This window comes from Xyrauchen texanus, chromosome 46 (genome assembly GCF_025860055.1).
Source record: "Xyrauchen texanus isolate HMW12.3.18 chromosome 46, RBS_HiC_50CHRs, whole genome shotgun sequence".
NCBI classification, from domain to species: Eukaryota; Metazoa; Chordata; class Actinopteri; order Cypriniformes; family Catostomidae; genus Xyrauchen; species Xyrauchen texanus.
Genome location: NC_068321.1, coordinates 1,120,138 through 1,141,278, shown reverse-complemented (window position 1 = coordinate 1,141,278; position 21,141 = coordinate 1,120,138). Strand labels below are relative to the sequence as shown.

Below are 21,141 nucleotides of genomic sequence, written 5' to 3'. Positions count from 1 at the left end.
ACTGTTGTATCCCGATTTAACACAATTTAAAGGGTAACTCATTCGCTGCAGCCGCGGACGTATTCGATTCAGATTCAAAGAAAAATACGAGCAAAGATACAACAGCTGCATTTCTTTAATCAAGTGCCCAAACGGATATAAAATCGTTTCAATAACATTGTCAGAGACGCTGAATAAATGCAAAGAATTACTATATAAAACCGCATACCTTTATCATCGAAACTGGCGCATCTAAAAGATCATTTACAGCGCATTGCTATGAGGGCTCTATTACAGGACGCACTCTGAACTCTGTGGGAATGAATGGCATTCCTGTAAAGTGTAATATGACACCAAAATTCCCCGTAACATCTCCAGATAACACAAACTTGTTTAAAATGCATGATTTTGCCTGACTCGTCTGTACTCCGATGCATAAAATTGGGAAAAATAACTTTTGATTCTAACTAATTACAATTACTGTTTCCCTCAGTATATTTTCAGTCTGTGTATACAGGACATTACGGAGAAGTTTGCAGCTCAACGTCTGACAACACTTCTGCTGCGAAACAGGAAATGCTCAACGTAGACCCAGCGCTATGGGCCGCCCACAAAGATGAGGCGGGCTTTATTGATGTAAGACCATATGTTGCCAAACTCTCTTTAACTTACCAGTATAGCAAACTGCAAACAGTATCCATTTTTCAAAGAAAAGAACAAGGCATTGGCCCAATAATATAGCAATGCCTGTCACAAGGTATTTTGAAACACATTCACTCATCACAAAAATCATCAATTAATCCTATGAAGAAAGCTAATAATACATGGAAATTAACACAAGATTTGAAAATTAATGACATTGTGACCAGTGGTGCCGGATGTGTGCACTACTATTAACTAAATTCCAGCAGACCACACTCATTTTATTATTAGTAATTTGTGTTAATTCAGTGTCAGTTATGCCAATTACACAGCCGCTGTTCACATTCACATATGGAGGCCAATAGTAATAGAATTTAGAGACTCAGCCTGCTGTGTTCTCTGCTGTAGTACACGCTACTTTGAAGGACACCAAGCTGCCACCTGTCTATTGCAGTATGCTGACGACATCCTGCTTTCCGGCCCGGACATCATGTCATGCACAGCCACTTCAACTACAGTGTGCAATATATTAGTGAAGGCTGGCTTCAAGACATCAAAAGAAAAAATGCAATGGGTGAAACTGAACTTTCAATCTGGGTCATGAACTACAGAAAGGAACAATATGTCTCTCCACAGACAGAGTGAAGATGATTAATACCTTCCAACACCCTAAAACATAGACTCAAATGCAAAGCTTATTGGGCTTAGTAAACTATTGTCGAGCATGGGTGCCAAACTGCTCGGTATATGACAAAATCCTGAGAGAAGCAACACTCTCAAGGGCTGAGGAGCCTATCAAATGGACTGCTGAAATGAACATTACTACCAACTCATGATGAACCCTTTCATCTGTACGTGCACGAGGCGACAGGCACAGCAGCAGCGATCCTCGCTCAGTCCCATGGCGGAACATATAGACCAGTGGCGTACTTGTCAAAAAATTTTAGAGGCAGTTGCCAAAACCTCCCTGCATGTTTGTGAGCAGTGACTGCTGAGGCGTTGATGGTACAACATGCAGAACGCATTGTACTCTCACATCCATTAGTTGTGCACACCTCTCACCAGATAGGAACAATCCTGCACAACATTACCACATGACAGCATAACATTGATCGGGTATCAATTACTAACTAAAGGTGAATTTTCTGACTGACACATATAATTGATTCAATCGCCTAAAACATGTACTTTATACAGGCGGATGTTTCATCATCCGCCCTGGAGGAGGGGAACCATTGGAACGTTGATGGGTCCTGTTTGGTTAAGCTGTAATGGAACTTCCAAATGGAATTATTGAAGATTATTCGCTCCCATATAAATCTACACAAGCTGCTGAGTTGTTTGCGTTGATCAGAGCATGCCATTTGGCTAAAGGTAAATCAATCGATATATACACAGACTCGAAGTATGCTGATGAGGTAGCAAAGTGGGCTGCAAGGGAAGTTGTGGTAAGCCTAGAGCTGAATCAAGCTGAAGAGACTTTTTCCATGATACAATTAATACTGGTAAAAGACATTAAATTGTTATAGGTAAATCCATCTGAATCTGACAACATTGGGCCTCAGATTAAGTGAAATCAAACTTATTGCATAAATGGGGTACAAAATGCAGTAAAATGTATGTCTTGTGTCTTAATGTGCGCACAGAACAACAGACACAAGCCTACGAAGCACGACTCAATACCACACTCGGAACTGCAATTCTAAACGGACAGAAGCTTTCCTGTGAGGTAAAATTATAAAATGGTGAAAATTTGGCAAAATAAATAATACAGAGATTCAGCTGACTGAGCTCAGAATGTCACCGTCCTCTGTTGTTAATCCCTGCATTTGAAATACTAATGGGTAAGCCTTTCCCGACCCCTTGGGGTCAAAGGCACGCTAGCTTTCTCTCCACAGGTGACACGGAGGTGGTGATTGCAGAATATCTGGATTCCCTCATTAAATATTAAATGGCATAAATGATGATATCTCTCTCCTCTGCCTGCAGAAAGCCCTATTCATTTGTTCCGAATCAGCAGGTTCTGGTGAAGTGTCTGAAACCAACGAAGTTAGGTGAACCAAAGTGGGCCAATCTGTACTGCCGGTGACCAGAACGGGGGTGATAACTGACCTTCAACCACAGTGGATCCACGCAAGCCGCGTGAAGCTTGCTCCAGAGGAGGGCCTTACTGATTCGAGGTGAACGGTGAAAGCACTGGAGGAGCTGAACACGCAGCGCCAGTGCCCAACCGGGAATCTGTGAATTAGGAGGACCTGAGGAGGGACCGGAACAGTCAACATGAAGACATTCCTACTGACACTTTGCATATGGCAGGTGTTCGTGCTTGCCTATGACCATTCAGTATCAACACAACAGCAAGGAGTCGCAAGTGTAATTCCAGTTCCTAGAAATAATGTATGATAGTTTATGTTTTATGGTAATGTTACAGGAAGAGGTTTCTGTTATGAAGGTACGGGTAAACACCCGGAAACGAAGGTACATAGAATGTGATGCCTCAAGTGACCCTGAAGTATATCTAGACAGTGTTGGACAGCCAAGAGGTATTAAATGTTTGGATTAATTCTTGGCTAAAGATGGAGGAGGAATATGTAAAATATTTGGTGACAAATGCTATACATACATCCTGGGTCACATTGATGATGATGGTGAATTCATGAAGGTATGAAAGGAAATGGATAAGTTGAATAAAGGATTAGCTGCTGATAACATCAGGGAAGATAGGGAAATTTTCAATGTGTTTGGGTGATTCGCACCCTGGATGTTTTCCATTATATCGATTGCCATATGCATTCTACTTATGTTATTATTTGGCCCATGTTTGCTACAATTACTAATGCAAAAGATGAATGTAATGATAAACAGGCATAATATCGCCATGCTGCATTATATGCGTGTACCTAACACTGAAGTTGGTTGAGAAGGCTATGTGATCCTTTCAGGATCAAAGTGGGCATTGTGGAATAATTAATGCTTCTCAACAACTTCTCTGGTGATGTAATGTGGAATAATGAAGGCCTCTTTTATGTATCTCTTGTTGGGGGTAGCTACAGCTGCTCCCTGCTCTAAAGATGTTCTAAGGAATGTGTTTTTGTCTCACGTTTCGCACGTAGCTCAAACATGTATGTCACCCCCATATAAGGTAAAGAACTATTTCATTGGTGAGGGTCCAGTGGAATGTGGTTTTCTGGACCATAAAACAGAGTGTTGGGACAATAAACGTGGAAGAAGGATTTGATAGCATTGGTTCTCTGTGTCAGTTCTTTCTTCCCTCAGCTGAGCCGTATCGAGACGGGGATTGCAGATCAACAAATAAATTAAATACATTGGATGACAAAATTATCTAACAGGAACCTTGTGAGGTGGTTGTAAAATGGGGGAAGAGAAAAGCCGTGGGTTCAAGGGACGTACTGTTGTTATCCTTGTGTCGAGCCTCCTTATAGTGTACTATAACCCACATAACATTGTGGACCCAGACAGACCGGCGTTTGCATTTTCGCCGCAGATAAACAGGCGCTAAGGCAAAGAGCACGCCTTGTTTCTCGTTCATCTTTGATATAAAGCATTTTATGTACTGATTCCATTTATATCCCTCCAAAATGTTTGTTTTTAGCAGCAAGAAAACTGATTCGCTGTCAACAGCAATGGAATGGCTTCCGTGAATGTCATTGTTAGTAGGCAACCAGTAGTGGGAACAGCCACTAGCAACCTAACCGCCAGCCACTGGCAACCGGCAGTGTGTACGCAGCTGTAGGCGTTACATAAATGCTGTCCGCGCGTGTGTGGGACTTGTCATTACGCGCGGTTTTGTTATTTCTGCTCACGAGTTGTTAATTTGTGTGCACAGTCATATTTTTTGTGCTCGAATTTGGTATTTGCAAGTTCTGCAGGTTTACATTTTACGTTCGATCTGTGTCATGGTGCTCACACTGTTGTAATTCACTTGCGCGCTGTGTTTATGCGCTTGCGCTGTTTTGTCCAAACATTTAACGTCATATCTTAGAGAGATTCTTCAAAGATTTTCCACGCCACTAGCTTGATTTTTATGCATATGCATGTTGCAAAATGGATCGCTTTGTAGTGTCTACAATACAAAAGTCTACAGGAGATTCTGGGCCAAGCAAAAAAACGGAGGAAGTATATTTAAAGTTGGGATTTTCGTGGACTGGAGCCGTAGATGCGCCGCTGCCACAGTATGTTATTTGCAAAGAGGTACTAGCAAATGATAGTATGAGACCCTGTAAACTCCGGTGTCACATTGAGACCAAGCACTCTAGTCTGGTGGCCAAGCCACTGGAATTTTTTGACAGAAATCTGAAAGAATTGCAAACACTAATAGACGGTGGGCTGAGGGGAGATTTCGTGTTTTCAGACGATCTGTGGGGATGGATAACCCAGTTTTTATATATATATATATATATATAACCACTACACTTCTCAACAATGCAAATAAAAACTGTTGCCACTCACATACTTTGCACATTACTATAATATCGGTAACTTTCTGCAGGTTATTTTCCCGGCGAATAGAGCAGGCGGCTACGTGTGGGGTCCGAAATGCATGACGTATTTGTTGCCTTCATCCAATAGCGTGCGTGGGAAAGTGTCGGTGTTGGTGACGCGTTTGTCAACACACTGGCGCATCTGTGCACATCTTTTCGAGAAGTGATTTTAGCCCAGGAAAGATTGAGTTTGTTAACTCATTTTGCCCACTTATGCTACATATTCAGTTTGACACAACCCAGACAACAAATTAGGTCTTGCCGACGTTGGGGCGCGTGTGCCTGCCCGACATAAAGTGCCTCGGTGAGATGTCTTATGGAGATCGGTAGCTAATCGGCAAGATATCGGGAAGATGGTGGCATTAGAATGATCGCCGACCGTGAGGCAACGTTAACCCGACATGATCGCCGACCGTGAGCCAACGTAAACCCGAAATAATTATTATGACCTATGCGGCGCGATCCTAATAGTGCGAGGAAAGCATTCGGTCGCCTGCTCTCCCATTGACAACACTGGAACAGCTGATTTTCGGCTGCATCGCTGGAAACGCCACAGCATACTTGAAAATCAGCTGTTCCAGTGTTAAGTCAAAGGGAGCGAGGCGTCTGAATGCTTTTCGCCGCTCTAGTAGGATCTCACCGTTATGTCTTATTGATTTGTTTAGGCTTACTGCTGTCAGATTGTGTTCCAAGGACACAAGTTTCCTATTGTGTATCAACAAGTCAATAACAGTTTATGTGATGTGTAATCATAAAGTTTCTTCCCTAACAGTTTGAGAAGAGTTGAGAAGTAGGCAACTAGCCCACTTGCATGCGAGACTCCATGGCTGCGCAGTCTGCAGCCACTTCATTATTTTTGAGTTGGCAGGTTTTATAATAAAAAAAGTTTAAATTGAAAGTAAGTGTTTGTTTTTATGTGTAGGGTGTATTTCATACACAATCTGACCACCTGGAAAATGTCAGTCTAACAGAAAAAAAAAAAATGGATCAGTGATTTTAAAATTAAGTTTGATGGTCATGCAAATTAGGCTACAGGAGGAAATACAGGTTTTCCGGGAGAAATAACAAAATAGGACACCGGGAGATGAACTTGCAAAAAAATTTTTTTACTTTGTTTTTGCAAAAGCAGCATAATTTATTTTAACACTCAACAAATCAAACATAGAAAACTACAACAAAAATAAGAAATTCCCTCCAAAATATTTAATCAAGAAAAATCAGTCCAATCAATTATTTCACTTTAAGATGCTTGCTCGCCCCGCCTTTGCCGCCCCCCATTCCTGTCCCTGCTCAGCCGCAGCCAGTTTCTCACAGTCATCTCTACATCTGCCTCAGTGGAATTTTGTTGGGCAGGATTTCTTAACACAGCACCAAAACAAAAAATATAGAGCAACAGGGGAAAAAATAAGACAGTAGCACAAAAGTCTATATCTTTGTTTGATTGTTTCTATAAAGACAAGTCAGAAAAGATACCTGTGCATCCAGCAGGAGCTGATCTGGCAGATCTATGACCTGTGGAAAACAGAAAAATATTTGTTAACAAAAATACAAAGTATGAGTGTGTCTTGTTTTTTTAATAAAACTGTGAGAGAGACAGAGACTTCCTACCCAAATTAAAACCGAAACAGGCAGCCAGCTACTGTAGTGACTACTCTGTCTCAGCCTCTAGCCTACCATAACACAGAGTAAGAAGTACAGACACATAAAACACATCATACACTAAAATATGTCTTACTTTGAGGGGTCCTGTGTGGAAGGCCTGGATGGGATAGAGGGGTTTCACGACACTGCGGCATGTTGGTGTTCACAGACACTTGAAACACAAAGCTTAAAAAGGTTAAAACAAAGATTAATGATTCTTTCAGGTAATCAGTGTCAGATCATATCGGATTCAGTCAGAATGACCGTACGAACGAGGGCAGCCTTTTTTGCACTCTGCACAGCCTAGCCTACACAGAGAGAGACTTTTCTTCCTACCCTTAAAACCGAAACAGGCAGCCAGCTACTCTAGTGACTACGTGTTCGTGACTCACGTAATATGCAATTATGTTCAAAAGGTCACGCTTGACGTCGGCGGAAGTACCGAGTCAGTGTTTACAAATGTGAGGAAGGAGGACCATATACACATATTCAAATGTCTTTGTGTCAGTTTATCGTTTAAAATGCCCATTTCGTGTGCGTATCCTGGGTGTTTTAATATTAAAAAGGCTAAAAGAAAATTTTCATCAGGACAGAAGCGTGACCTTTTCAACGTAATTGCGCATCACAGAACAGAGCAAGGCGAGCATTTGTGCTTATAAAACGTAAACTTTTGTATTTATTTTTTAAATGACCGATCGTTTCGCTAGATAAGACCCTTATTCATCGTCTGGTATCGTTTAAAGCCATTTGAAGCTGCACTGAAACTGTCATTTGGACCTTGAACCATTTGGGGTACAATGAAGTCCATTATATGGAGAAAAATCCTGGAATGTTTTCATCAAAAACCTTAATTTCTTTTCGACTGAAGAAAGAAAGACATGGACATCTTGGATGACATGGGGGTGAGTAAATTATCAGCCAAAGTTTTTTTAAAAGTGAACTAATCCTTTAAAGCTGCAGTCCGTCGTTTTTCCTCTTTGTCGAAATCAATTGACTCAAAAATATAAAACGGCAACAGCACATCTCAGGTGTAAATACATCCAGTAAATACAATAGCTGTTGGGAGTAACTACATTGCTGTGAAACATGTAAAAATGTAGGGAAAAAACAGGGATATACATTTTGATTAAATAAGGGATTGATGAAGCAGTGGATTTCAGTATGTAAGGTAATGTTTGAGTAGTAGGCTAGTTAGATCCATCTGCTCATATATTGTGTTCCTGATGACAAACTTCACATGACTGAGATCAAAGTGAACTTCAGCTAAGAACCAAATTATAGATGAAATCTTAGGGTGATGATGGTCACTGTGTACCCATGTTGGAGCTGTAAACTGGACTGGATCTGGAATATGAGTGGGGCTGAACATTGCCTGTGGAACAGATAATCATATTATATGTAGGGAGCATTAGTTTATAGACAATTTGAAAACCCTGCAATCAATATGTATTGGACCAGGTTGTGATCTAATATGTAACCACTGGTCCCTCAGATTCAAAAGAAACCAGCCATATTGACGATATGTGCCGAACTTCACCTCTGCTATGACTCTCCTTGCTATGGCCAGCGAAGTGGCAAGCTAATTATGCTAACGTTAACGCTTGCTGAGAACACATCCCGTAGCATTTTCTAACCACAACAGCCGTCATAGGATACAATATCTGATTTAAAACACTTCTACAATGAGTTTACTTATGTGTTATCCTCTAAGTTAGCCATAGATATATAATGTTACAGTAAGTTAGCAGCCAAGTTAACCAGATAGCTTGAGAAACATCTTGTGTAACTTAACCGGTAACTCTTTCCCCGCCAAACACGGAATTTTCCGTGTTTTATGAAAAAACGCTTCCCCGCCAAACACGGAATTTTCCGGGTTTCCCTGTTATACGGTAAGGAAGACCCCTCCGCATGTTTTGAAAGAGTGTTTTGAAACTCTTTGATCAAAGAAACAGACTGCGATCATCTCAAACATGAAGAAGTGGAGTATGAGAAGCTCAAAATATCAGACATAAACATGCCTTTTTATCAGCTTTTTGTCTGAAATGTTGTTTTTTGACAAAACCGACCTCTGTTCAAGTCGCAATAAAAAAAAGAACAAATGAAGATAAAATAAAATCGTTTTTTTTGCCTAAAAGCAGAGGCTCAGATCTTTATTGTGATATATAGCATCTTCATATATTCATGGAAGAAAATATTCTGCGGGCCATTAAAGTTTAGCGAAAATCGTCAAAAACCCTGGCGGTGGCTGGCAACTTTTTTTTTAAAACGCTGGCGGGGAAAGAGTTAACGTTACTATCTCCAAAAAGTTAGCCTACATGTATATGCATCCGTTATGCATTCTACCAAATATCAAAACAAGAGATGCCAGGAAACAACTCTGGAGGCAGTGGAGGACGAAGTAAAATCAAATAAATTAAAGAAAGAACATTAATATGTTACTCACAATTGTTGACACACAATATTACAGTACAGTCATTACCAAATGTTGAGAATTATGTTATTATGAATATCTAAGACAAATCAAAAGTCAAACTCCAAGAATGTGCCAGGCAGTTAAAAAAAAATCTTAGGATGCCAATAATCAAGACAAGCAAACAGGGGAAAGTTATTACATAAGTGTGTATCGATATCCATCCATCCATCCATCCATCGTCAACCGTTATCCTGTGTACAGGGTCGCGGGGGTGTATCGATATATATGTGCAAAATAACTTTAACTACATTAATTAAAGATAGTGTTTCAGTTGTCTTTGAGGTTAATTAAAACACATACTTACTGTACAAAGGCAAAGACGCTGTGTAAAATTGGCTCTGAAAAGAGCCTTTGGGGTGTATGTAGCTCCTGTTGAGAAAAATAAGAAACATGAAAAGGAGTCAAATATATTGCAAATGCCTTTGTGAATTAATAAGTTTTAATGTATCTTTATTGACTAAAACAGTATGTTAAGAACATGGCAAATCAGAACTGTAGGATGACTTCTAGATTGATCACTTACAAAAATCAGATGAAAATTGATCACTGAAAAAACAGAAAAGACAATTATTCTATTTTGTTTAAATTACAAAGGTTAATAAAGGCTCTATTTTATGAATAGGCGTGTGTCCAAAAATTTAGGGTAGTGGCTGCGTGCCTGTACTAAACTGAGCTGTTTGATTGACAGGTCTACTTTTAACGTTACCATAGAAACGCACAATAAAAGAGCTGCCTTTAATTTTAAGCATGTCACTTAGATAAAATCATTAATAAATGCCTTCAGAGTGTAAGTGGTTAATATTATAAAATGACAGATGTCATTTTTGTGTGGGAAAAAAGCCAATCCGTCAATTTTATGACCGTTTATTAGTTAGTTTAACCTGGCTGCTTAACGTTAACAGTTACCTCTCCTCAGACTGAAAGAGAAAAACGAGTTACCCACATATCTAAATAACTCACTGAAAATATTTAATACGCGAACGTATTAACAGTCAGTTAAAAACTAAAGTCAACAGTTAGTTAATAACAACAACTAACTTAACCAAGTCTCACACGTAACGTTAATCCTCCGGCGCCAATTTCTGTCATCCGTTAATCGAAAACATTTCTCAGAAAACTCGACGTTTTTCTAACAAAATAATATTTTTCAATAAAAAAATAAGTACACAAAACAAAATAAACACATACTGGCCTGAAAACTGTGTGTTTGAAATGGATAAACAACAATGGATAAACATACTCACAAGAGAGTCCGTTGGCTCTCGAGGCGATGCTGTAGACTTGATCATGCGCATAAAAACGTGCACGCGCCACATAAACTAAAAAAAACGGCAATATTTACTGTTGTAAATCACACTTGAATTTGGTCAATTTGCAAATTATACTCAAAAGACATGCAGTAGATTTTGGCCCGCGCTTGAAAATTCATTTATAAACAGATAACATTAAAACCTAAACAAAATTTCTCACAACAAATACGTGAAAAACTTACGTTTTTTTTTTTTTTATCAGAACTCATTTTGTCATTTTCATTGCATACGTTTTTATCTCTTTTTTCCTGACCCTGTTTTGGACGTCTGTTTGTTGGGGCATACGGATTTTACACAAGCTCACCAACGGTTGCGTAGATCTAGTAGCAGCAGCGTGTGAAAAAAAAAGAAGCGGGATCGACAAAATGGTTCCTCACGGTTCCTCCGCCGATCTCCGGAGTGTGCATGAATTGGAGTGGCTGTAGATTCATCCTGCCGATGGTTTACCCACCTAAGTTTTTTTGGTGTGCAGGGGAAAAACCCCTTCCGATACTTTGCCGGTGGTGCCCTCCTGGGCTTAATGCCGCGCACTTCCGTTCTGGTGCTTCCGCATTTCTCAGCCAGCTTCAGTATTTCCGGTTCCCGCCAGCGTATGCTGTAGCTATGTCGTTTTTTACGCGATTGCTGCAGGACCTGCCGAGTATAACGGCAAACGATGTACATCGGATCATCCAGACCACATCGAAGACACCAACATCAAAAAAGGACAAAGGTTTTAAATTGTATGTGTCCAGCTATATAAACAACTACGAAGGTAAGTTAACAAGCCTCTGTTTTGAGTTTACCAAAAACGATACATGCTAGCTCATTGGCTCTTTACTAGCCAAAGATAGCACAGTGAGGAAGCAACGTTAATAATGTTAGCAGAGTGATAGGTTACATAATGAATATTTTGTGTTTCTGAAATGCAATACCCTAACCTCTATGTTAATCACAGTTTCAAACAAGGAGTCAGGAGAGGTCACGGTTAGGTCTGAGTGCTTCAGATCTATGAGGAAAAGCCAGAAGCCTCACTGTATGAGTGTAAGGGAAAGTCATCCTGCAGGTTCAGTTCAGGTTCAGAAGAAACAGGTTCTTTTCTTTGTCAAAATGAAGTTTCTGTGAGCCATATCATTGCTGTGAATTAGATCCAGATAAACACCATCATTGCACTATATGAATCATATTGTACCTGAGATATCATGTGAAATATGAATACAGGGTGTGCCAGAAAGAATGTAAAATGAATGGCTCCCACAGAAGCAAGATTTTGTTAAGAGCTTTTATAATTTCTTCATTACTTATTCTGCACTGCTATTTTAAAATGAGTATAGTGAGATTACTCATGATATATTACATCTGACATGGTCAACTATAGGCTAAATAAATTGTAACAATCCCTGTATCACTTTGCACATTTTAAAGTTCACTAACAGATTTTTGCTAACAGACGTTCACAAATTTAGTGTGTAAAAGGCTGTCTCTTTAATTTCAGTTGTAGCCAGTACAGTTTTCTAACAAATATTTGTTGTTGTAACAGATATAACAAATATATTTGACAGTGAAATGTTTTTGATTGTGATGTAATGTTTTTAATTATGATGTAATGGTTTTGATTGTGATGTAATGCTTAGGGTAAGTAATAAATGACTTGATAAATCTGAGCATTTTGGTGTTTTGTATGGCTTAAATTTAGTTTTAAAAGGTAAGAGACAGGAATTAAAAATGAGAGACCAAACAAAAGCAGATTACTAACAATTATTTTTAATATCACAAAGCTTTCATAAATCTTTCATAAAGGCACTGCATATCAAGCTTTTACTCAGACGTCCCTCATCAGTGCACTGCACATATAATACATAGTTTTTATGTATGTTATGTGCAATGGCTTGTTGAAGGTCGTCTGGCTGAAAGCCTGATATGCAGTGCCTTTATGAAAGTGTATAAATATACAGTGTGGTTGCACGTTGGAAATCCTCAGATCTCAGGCTTCTTTGCCCAGGCCTTTACCAGTGGCCCATTTTCATAGTTTGTAAGGAGACAAGCCACCGTGTACAGTTGGTTGATGCTCCCAAAAACCCGTAGGGGAATCACAGAATCGAAAAACTTGTGCTCTTTGACCCGGCGAATGAAGCGCTCCACATGCACCCTTAGACGTGCTATGGCCTGGGTCTCCCTAACCTCAGAGGCAGATATTTGAGGCCTGCCAGAGAGGAAGGCTGGCCTGTAAACCTTGCAGGGCACAATGTCATTAATGAGGAAACCTCTGTCTACCATGACAGCCATCCCAGGTTTGAGCAGACTGAGGAGACCAGATTCACGGGTAATCTGTTTGTCGCTGATAGACCCAGCAAACAGCGCAGACACAAATGTCACTGGCCCATGTGGCGTGATCCCAATGAGCCCCTTCAGAGTGCAGTGGGAAATGTAGGAGGAAAATACCTCACTTTGGAGGAGAGGGGAAGATGGGCATTGACACCTCAGCTCAGTGCAGTCAAGGATGACTGTGGTGTCGGGGTAGTCCTTGAAGTCTGCAGGCAGTTTTCTCTGTATCTCCTCTTCAGGTATCCAGATCCTCACTGAGCCGAGTACTGTGAACAGGAAGTTGCTCCATGTTGTAATGATTCTGCTGACCGTGGACTGATGAATGCCATACCGGTCAGCAAGGTCCCGTTGCTTAGACCCAAGGGCAAGGTAATTCAAAAATAGGAAAAACTCGTCAATGGGCTGCAGGGAATGGGTTGTAGCATTTGACTCTTTGAGAGCTCCTCTTTGTGCTTGTCGAACACTGACCATGGATGGTAGTGAGTTCGCAATCAAGCCCCAGAAACGCATCAGTAGATCATATGATGCAAACCTAAAGAAATGGAATACAGATACACTATTAATAACGGTTCATAATTAACACAAAATGTACACACATAACTTTAATTAAATGTATTTGTGCAAATTGAAAACACTAAGGCACATTGTTTATCAGGCATTTTGGCAGACAGAACAATAAATAGTGAAATAAGTTACATATCAACATTCCTAATAATTATTTAATATTATTATGAAAATGTTGCCAATCAATACTCCCATTTTTACACTTTTTTTGGGATGGAAAATCATATATCAATCAAATCCATTATGTCTTTCATAACATAGTTGAGAATTATCTTTAAACAAAGTTTGGTTAAAAAAAATCCTGAAACTTAGAAATTGATTGGTGAATAAAAAAAAAAAACATTGTTTTTACCTATGCATGTAATTTCATGTCATTTTATTTTTAAAACAACCTGGTGTTTTCTACAGAGGACATAGCATAAAATATTAATAAAATATATTTTTTAAATTTGTTTCTTATGCTCTAAACGGTGTAATGACGTAAAAAAAAAATACTAAATTAAAAAACAAAATCTGGGATGTACGGAAGAGGATTAGGGCCAAGCAATAATAAAAAAAATAAAACCATCTCGAGATTAAAGTCATTATAATGCGAGATTAAACACGTTAAATTTCGAGAAAAAAAAGTCGAAATACAATCTCGAGAATAAACTCATTAAATATCGAGAATAAAGTCATTATAATGCGAGATTAAACTCGTTAAATTTCGAGAAAAAAAAGTCGAAATACAATCTCGAGAATAAACTCATTAAATATCGAGATTAAAGTCATTATAATGCGAGATTAAACTCGATAAATTTCGAGAAAAAAAGTCGAAATACAATCTCGAGAATAAACTCATTAAATATCGAGATTAAACTCGTTAAATTTCGAGAAAAAAAGTCGTGTTTTGAGAAAAAAAAGTCGAAATGAAATCAGTGTTCACAGCCATACTGATAGAGGACATGGCAGAGTTGGATCGCTTAGTCAAGCTATATTTTAGACTTTCTTTCAGTAACAAAGAAATACTATCGACTTTAGCTAACTATGACAGAATAATAATTAGCATACGAACTTTAAAGAGAATTTGCAAGCGGCTAGGTCTTTTAGAAGGAAAAATCAGTCCAATTTGCGCGATGTACTCGCTTTTGTCCAACATGAAATGACAACCAGTGGACAAATGCAAGGTTATCGCTGGCTTCACCTACGCGCGATTCATCGAGATTTCGTGGTTTCCCAGGATACAATAAGACGCATAATTAAACTTGTTGATCCTCAAGGTGTGGAATTTCGACGAAGGAGACGCTTGAGAAGACACCAGTACACTTGCGCTGGCCCAAATGCACTCTGGCATATGGACGGCTATGATAAGTTAAAACCGTACGGCATTGCCATTAATGGGTGTATACAGGGGCGTCGGACTGGGGGGTAAAGGGTACCGAGTACCCAGGGCCCGAGGCAGGGGGGGCCCCTTAGAAGTCAGTTTTCTATACATACATATTTGGTACGGGGGCCCAGCAAGATGGTTTGTACCCAGGGCCCAAAATTTGGTGCTACGCCCCTGGGTGTATAGATGGTTACAGTCGTTACATTCTGTGGATGGAGGCGTACACAACCAACAGCGATCCTAAAGTAATAGCCAGTTACTTCATAAAAACAGTTATTGGCATAGGAGGGTGTCCCGAGAGGATCCGCGCTGACATGGGGACCGAAAATGGTAGTGTGGCAGCAATGCAAAGGTTTTTACGAAGTAACCATGGAGACAGTTTTGCCGGGGAAAGGAGTTTCCTTTACGGAAGAAGCACAGCAAACCAACGACTCGAGGGATGGTGGGGTATCCTCCGTAAGCAGAGCGCACAGTTTTGGATGAACTTTTACCAGACATTAATCAGTGATGGACACTTTAGCGGAGACTTTTTGGATAAAAGTCTGATCCAGTTCTGCTTCCTTAACCTTATTCAGGTATGTCTTGTTTTAAAATGCCATTTTATAGACCTATTATAGTTTTATAGCTAACCTATGACATTTCTAACATGAAAAAAATACTATAGTTTACTATAGTAAATTCAATTAGCCTGCTGTATACGAAAGTATTAACAATTTGTTAATGAATGCTACTGTAGTGTTAACTATAGTGAACTGACAACTGCGTAGTACAAATTAATTCAGGTAGCCTACTTTACTATAGTGTGGTTCAAAACCACTATAGCATTTTTACTATAAATTACTATAGTATTTTTTTCATGTGGGTTACCATAAAAAAAACAGTTCCAGACCTAGCCGCTAACAGCCAGGATAAACAATGAACTAGCGAGTAACAACGCCAACGGATTTTAGAACGAGTATTGGTAGCATTTGCTAATCTTGTAAATAGCAATATAATTACGCATACAACACACTATTGTGTAGTATACCTAAAATATACTTTATTTCTCTGTACATTTTTTTTCCTTCTTTCTTTCTTTCTTTCTTTCTTTCTTCTTTACAGGACGAACTGGATGAGGTTGTAAATACATGGAATTCCCACAAAATCAGAGCACGATCTGGAAATGATGCAGCATCAGGACGTCCAATAGTGATGTTCTCTCTTCCAGGATTGCACAATGAAGATAGACTCAAATTAATTGACATGGACGAAGCGGCTTTGTGTCAGGAAGAGTGCACCCCCAAGGGTCAGTTCCCTTGTGACGAAACAGTTTTTGATCTGTGCTGTCTGTTACTGGAGGAAAATGGATGGGATGCTCCTACAGATCCATTCAGTGCAGCTAATCTCTACATATTGTTGAGAGCAGAAATACAGCAAAATATCTGATTGTCCTTAATCCACAGAAAAGTTTGTTAGCTGGGCTACAGCTGGGCTCTGTCATAACTCATATTTATTTGTCTTATCTGTAGTTCATACTGCATATCAATGACAATTACAACCGGTGTGTTAAAATGAGTGTGACTGCAATATCAACAGCAAAAGTTTAATACACAATGCTTACTTAACCCTTTGTAGGTAACTATGTATTCAACGTATCTCTATATAGTGCATTATGGATTGCACAGCCTCTATTTAGCTAAACTGCGTGTTGCTGTGTGCCATGTTAAAATAAGAGTATTTGATGTTTTTTATGATACTGAATTACCAATATTATGTCTGATTTATGCACATGTTTTTGTATATGTACATTTCATCTTTAAGAAAATTGTTTATTTAGTACAAAATGTGAACAATGAACAGCACTGCTTATTGAAACATGAAAACATTTTGAAATTTCAAAATCTGTTAAATTGGCACAAAACTCCTTGGATTTTAACAGAAACATTTTCTAAAGGAACTTTGAGTCTGCACTGAAAATTGACAATAAAACATTTGAGCATACAATTACAAGTATCAGTGTATGACAGACAATAGTGTCTTTTTATCTGTGTCTGTATCTAAAATGTGATCAAGCAGTTACATTCTTAACAATTTACAGCATAATTAAAACTGGGATTTAAATGACATTTTATTTTATTTTTCAAGCATTTGCTTGTATAATTGCAATCATCAAGCTAAGATTTCTAAGGCAACATTGGTAAAACCAAACAAGCAAGGGGGCATGTGTTAATTTATCTTTAACTTATGCTAAACTTTTGATTTCTGTAAATCAAATCCAAATCAAACAAATCAAAAAGATTTTTCAGATATTCTGAATGAGGTGGACAACTACATGTTAAACTATGTCCATTACCCAAATGTTGCTCTCCAAAACAGCATTAAATTCAGCACGGAAGTCTGGAAAATTCTCATAGTTCTCACACAGCTGAAGGAACATCCCACATGTACGCCCAATAGGGCGCCTTGTGAAATCTGACATCACTGCAAACTCAACAGAGATGTGGTCTGACACAATCAAGTGACATCCTGTGCAGAACCTCAGAAACTTTCCTAGTTTCTCATCATCTATTTCTCTGAGGTACCTTTTCAGATGATGTGCTACTTCTCTTTGCTTTGCTGTCATATCAGCAGGGAACTGCAAAAGTCCTAAGACCTTTTTAGTTGTTGGTAAGAGTTTAGCATACATCTCTTTTAGCTCATCAAAAGTAAGGGAGATTTGTGATTGTGTGATGTCCTTCCAACAGTCTAACACAAACATTGGCTTTTGGACAAGCTCTTTGTGGGAAATCTCCTTCAGAATTTCTGAGAAGTTTTCTGCAGAGACTTTTCTGTGGCATTCATAGCTGTCAAGAACTTCCAACAGTTCATCAAGTTCAACAGAAGAGAAATCCTGTAATGCACGTTGAAGAATTTCCCGTTCGTGGGTGCTTACAAACTGAAGGAAGCACTCTATCAGGTCACTGTATACTGCACCAAAAAGCATCTCCTCCATAAAAGGGGGGGCCAGCTTTATTGGAATGTACTGGCAGTCTTTGTAACCTTTCAGGAAAATTCTGCCAACAGCTTTCCAAGAGTCTGCTTGGAAATCATGTCTAATAAAAGGAACTTTCATTGTAGTTCCAAGTGTACAACGATCATAGAATTCTTGCCAGAAGGTACTATATACATCTCGGAGAACCCCTGACCCACAGCCAGCTTCCTCTGAATTGTCTGGCAATAAGCGTCTAAATCCCAGTTGGCTGGTCAAAGTCTCGGGGTCAGAAAATTCATTGATCATGTCATGGAGGCAGTTTCCATGACGTATAATTATTTGTTTTGTTTGAATGCCAGTTTCAGTGGTTTCTGGAGGCAGATAAACAAATGTGTTCTCCAGGTCAGATTCATCTCCTGAGTAAGGGCCAAATGTGATTTCAGGGTCAGAAATATTAAGTGGGTCATTCACTACATCATCTGCCATGATGAAAACTTCCTCAGCTAATGTAATTTTCAGGCCAGGTACCACTGGAAAATGTGTAACAACTGAATAATCTGTGTCGTTAGTGGGCATTGTAGAAGAGTCTGTTAAATCTTCACTATAATCACTTTGTAGTGAGATGATGCTGGTCTCATCATTATTTTCACTTTCAGACTCAATATTTGAAGTACTGTTAGCTGACTCGTTTGGGCTAGTAGCTATGTAGAAGCGCAAATTTGGCAGTTTCACTGCCTCATGTATTGTGCCAATGGAGACATCACTGGGAAGAACGTTTTGTCTGAAGTCCCAAACTTCAAATGTGAAGTCACATTCATCACCCTTACAAGAATTTCCATCTGGGAAGAAAAGTTCTTTACCTTCTTTAAGGATCTCATTGTATCCTGCATTAATGTCCATTGCAACCTTTCTAGTACCACCTCCTTGTTTTGTTCTGACCTGTTTTGTTTCTTTGTTTTCTGTATGAATCCAGCCAATTTCAATCTGTCGCTTACATGCTTTGGCTCTGGATTTGGATTTAGAAGTCTCAGGTGTCTCTTCAGACTGGGGTTCAGTTGTAGATTGCTTTCTCAGTTTCATCTTTTCTCTCAGTCTTTCAAACAGACCCAACTTCCTTTTAGGGAAGCAGGGTTTTGGTTGCGGCAAAAATTGAAAAGAGCAAGTCTATCTCCATATGAGGGAATATAGTTGGCCAGAGCTGAATCCTCCATTAGCAAGATAACATCTCTGTCAATCTGTGGATTAAAAAAAAAATTTCATTTGCCTTTCAAAAGTACAGTGGGGTCGCTGTGTCCATTTCTTTTACTGTCTATGGAAATTATCCAACTGCGTCTGTGTTGTTTAATATACATGTGCGTCATCAGTAGATCACGCACAGAACTGACTCCCATGCCGCTTTGTGGAGTTGCGCTCTCACGCTATTTGCCCTGCTTACTAGTAAATCTGGGCCTATAATACAGTGGGTTCACTGAAAGGAAAACAACACTGACTTTTCAATAAAGCACTAAATATGTGTTATTTTTAATCAGATGTTCCAATCGTGTTGAATAGCTACATACCCTTTCTTCCTCCAGAAGTGAAAGTATGTCCTCTGAAATACCACGGCCTCGTAGAAATTCTGTCACAGTGATGATGGACATAATTGTGCAGTCTGCTCCCTGGGCCTTTCAAATTGATATTACGTTAGAAAATGACTCATAAATGGGTCTAGCGTTAAAGCTACAACATCATTATAGGCTAATATATTTGTTTATGCTATACGAAGAAAGTGGAGCTATAACCAGGTCTGTAACGGGTTTGTTCTTGGACCATTTTTAGGAACTATTGATACAGCTAGCACTATTGCAGCGCACATGGTATACAAAGTCACTAATAATCAAGATAAATGTTTAAGTCAAAAATCACTCACTCGCTCGCGTGTCGATGGCCGAAACGCACGCAGTAGGCTCGATGTTAGGATGAATGTGGCCTCAAATCGGTCTCAAAATGTAACGCGTTCATTCTCGAAATGTAATGAGTTTATTCTCGCATTATAATGACTTTATTCTCGATATTTAATGAGTTTATTCTCAAGATTGTATTTCGACTTTTTTTCTCAAAATTTAAAGAGTTTAATCTCGCATTATAATGACTTTATTCTCGATATTTAATGAGTTTATTCTCAAGATTGTATTTCGACTTTTTTTCTCGAAATTTAACGAGTTTAATCTCGCATTATAATGACTTTAATCTCGAGATGGTTTTATTTTTTTATTATTGCTTAGCCCTAATCCTCTTCCGTAGGGGCTCCTGACTCGAAGCTTAAAAAAATAAATAAATTCTCTCTCTTTCACACACACACACACACACGTTAGCCTAAGCCTACCTGTCAAGATGTAAGTTACCTTGTAAAGAACCTGATATCCTTGTCCGAGGCAGCAAAACGATGAATGCCGAACCGCTGCCTCAGTGTAAGCCCCTCGATCTGTTGGCGTAACAGGCGATTTTCCTCCCGGAGAGACGCATTTTCCTCCAACACCAAATCGACGACTGCAGCTTCAGGTTTCGACGCGTAGTCGTGTTGCATGGGGACGCCGAATGTTCCGTGGTCCGGTGTATCCTCCCAGTCATCCTCTGGCGGCGGTGGTCTTTTCCTTCTCTCCCAAACCCCCGGTCTTGTAGGTGGAAGGGAGAAGTTGTTCCACTCAAATAAAACCAGAACAACACCCTTTTTTAACAGCCGACGACCTGTTTCTGATGCTGGTTCACGGATGTCTTCCGTTCTGAAGTGCCGGCTACACACCCGGGTGTGAGGCGTCACGGTGAATTTGTCCCTGCGAATATTGACGATCCACTTACACCTCAGCTCCTCATCAGCAGGAAAAGTAAAAAAACTAAGTACAGAATTGTACTTTCCGGATGCCTGGCACTGTGGCACACAGCAGTGTTCGGCAGTAGTACCAGACACTCTCTGGTATTTAAACTTTGATGACTTCATATCAACTCAGACTGTAAAAAAACTAGAAGCAGCTACTAAAACAAGTCGACGCTTAGGCTAACCGGAAGTATTCGTGGTGGCTGACATTTCAGCGGAAGTACGTCACAACAGCCGTTGGCATTTAGCCTTGCCAACGTTGGTAAGACTGAACGTGCTGTCTGGGAAAATGTGAATGTAGAGGTAACGTTATGCATTTTCACTGTTTTTATTTTATGTAACCATCTTTTGTCATGTCCTGTCATTTCGTTGTAATCTTTAATAAATATACCGTTCTGATTTCACTCATTTGCACTATGGTATTGCTTGGAAACACAACATCATAAAAACCATAGACAGCTACAGCAGGATACAACGTTAAAATAGCCTAAATATAAAGTTATGAAACTTCACTTTGCCCTCAGCCAAAACGATTTGCCAAGGACCAAATTATAGA

At 39.4% G+C, this 21,141-nt stretch overlaps 1 protein-coding gene across 1 annotated transcript; it reads right to left on the bottom strand.

The window, feature by feature from the left end:
* Positions 1–12,503: 12,503 nt before the first annotated feature.
* Positions 12,504–21,141, bottom strand: LOC127637924 (uncharacterized). The gene is made up of 2 exons (XM_052119180.1): positions 20,116–21,141; positions 12,504–13,383 (listed from the first exon to the last, which is right to left on the bottom strand). Exons 1-2 carry the CDS (start codon positions 20,706–20,708, stop codon positions 12,504–12,506), a joined length of 1,473 nt encoding a protein of 490 aa, XP_051975140.1. The 5' UTR covers positions 20,709–21,141.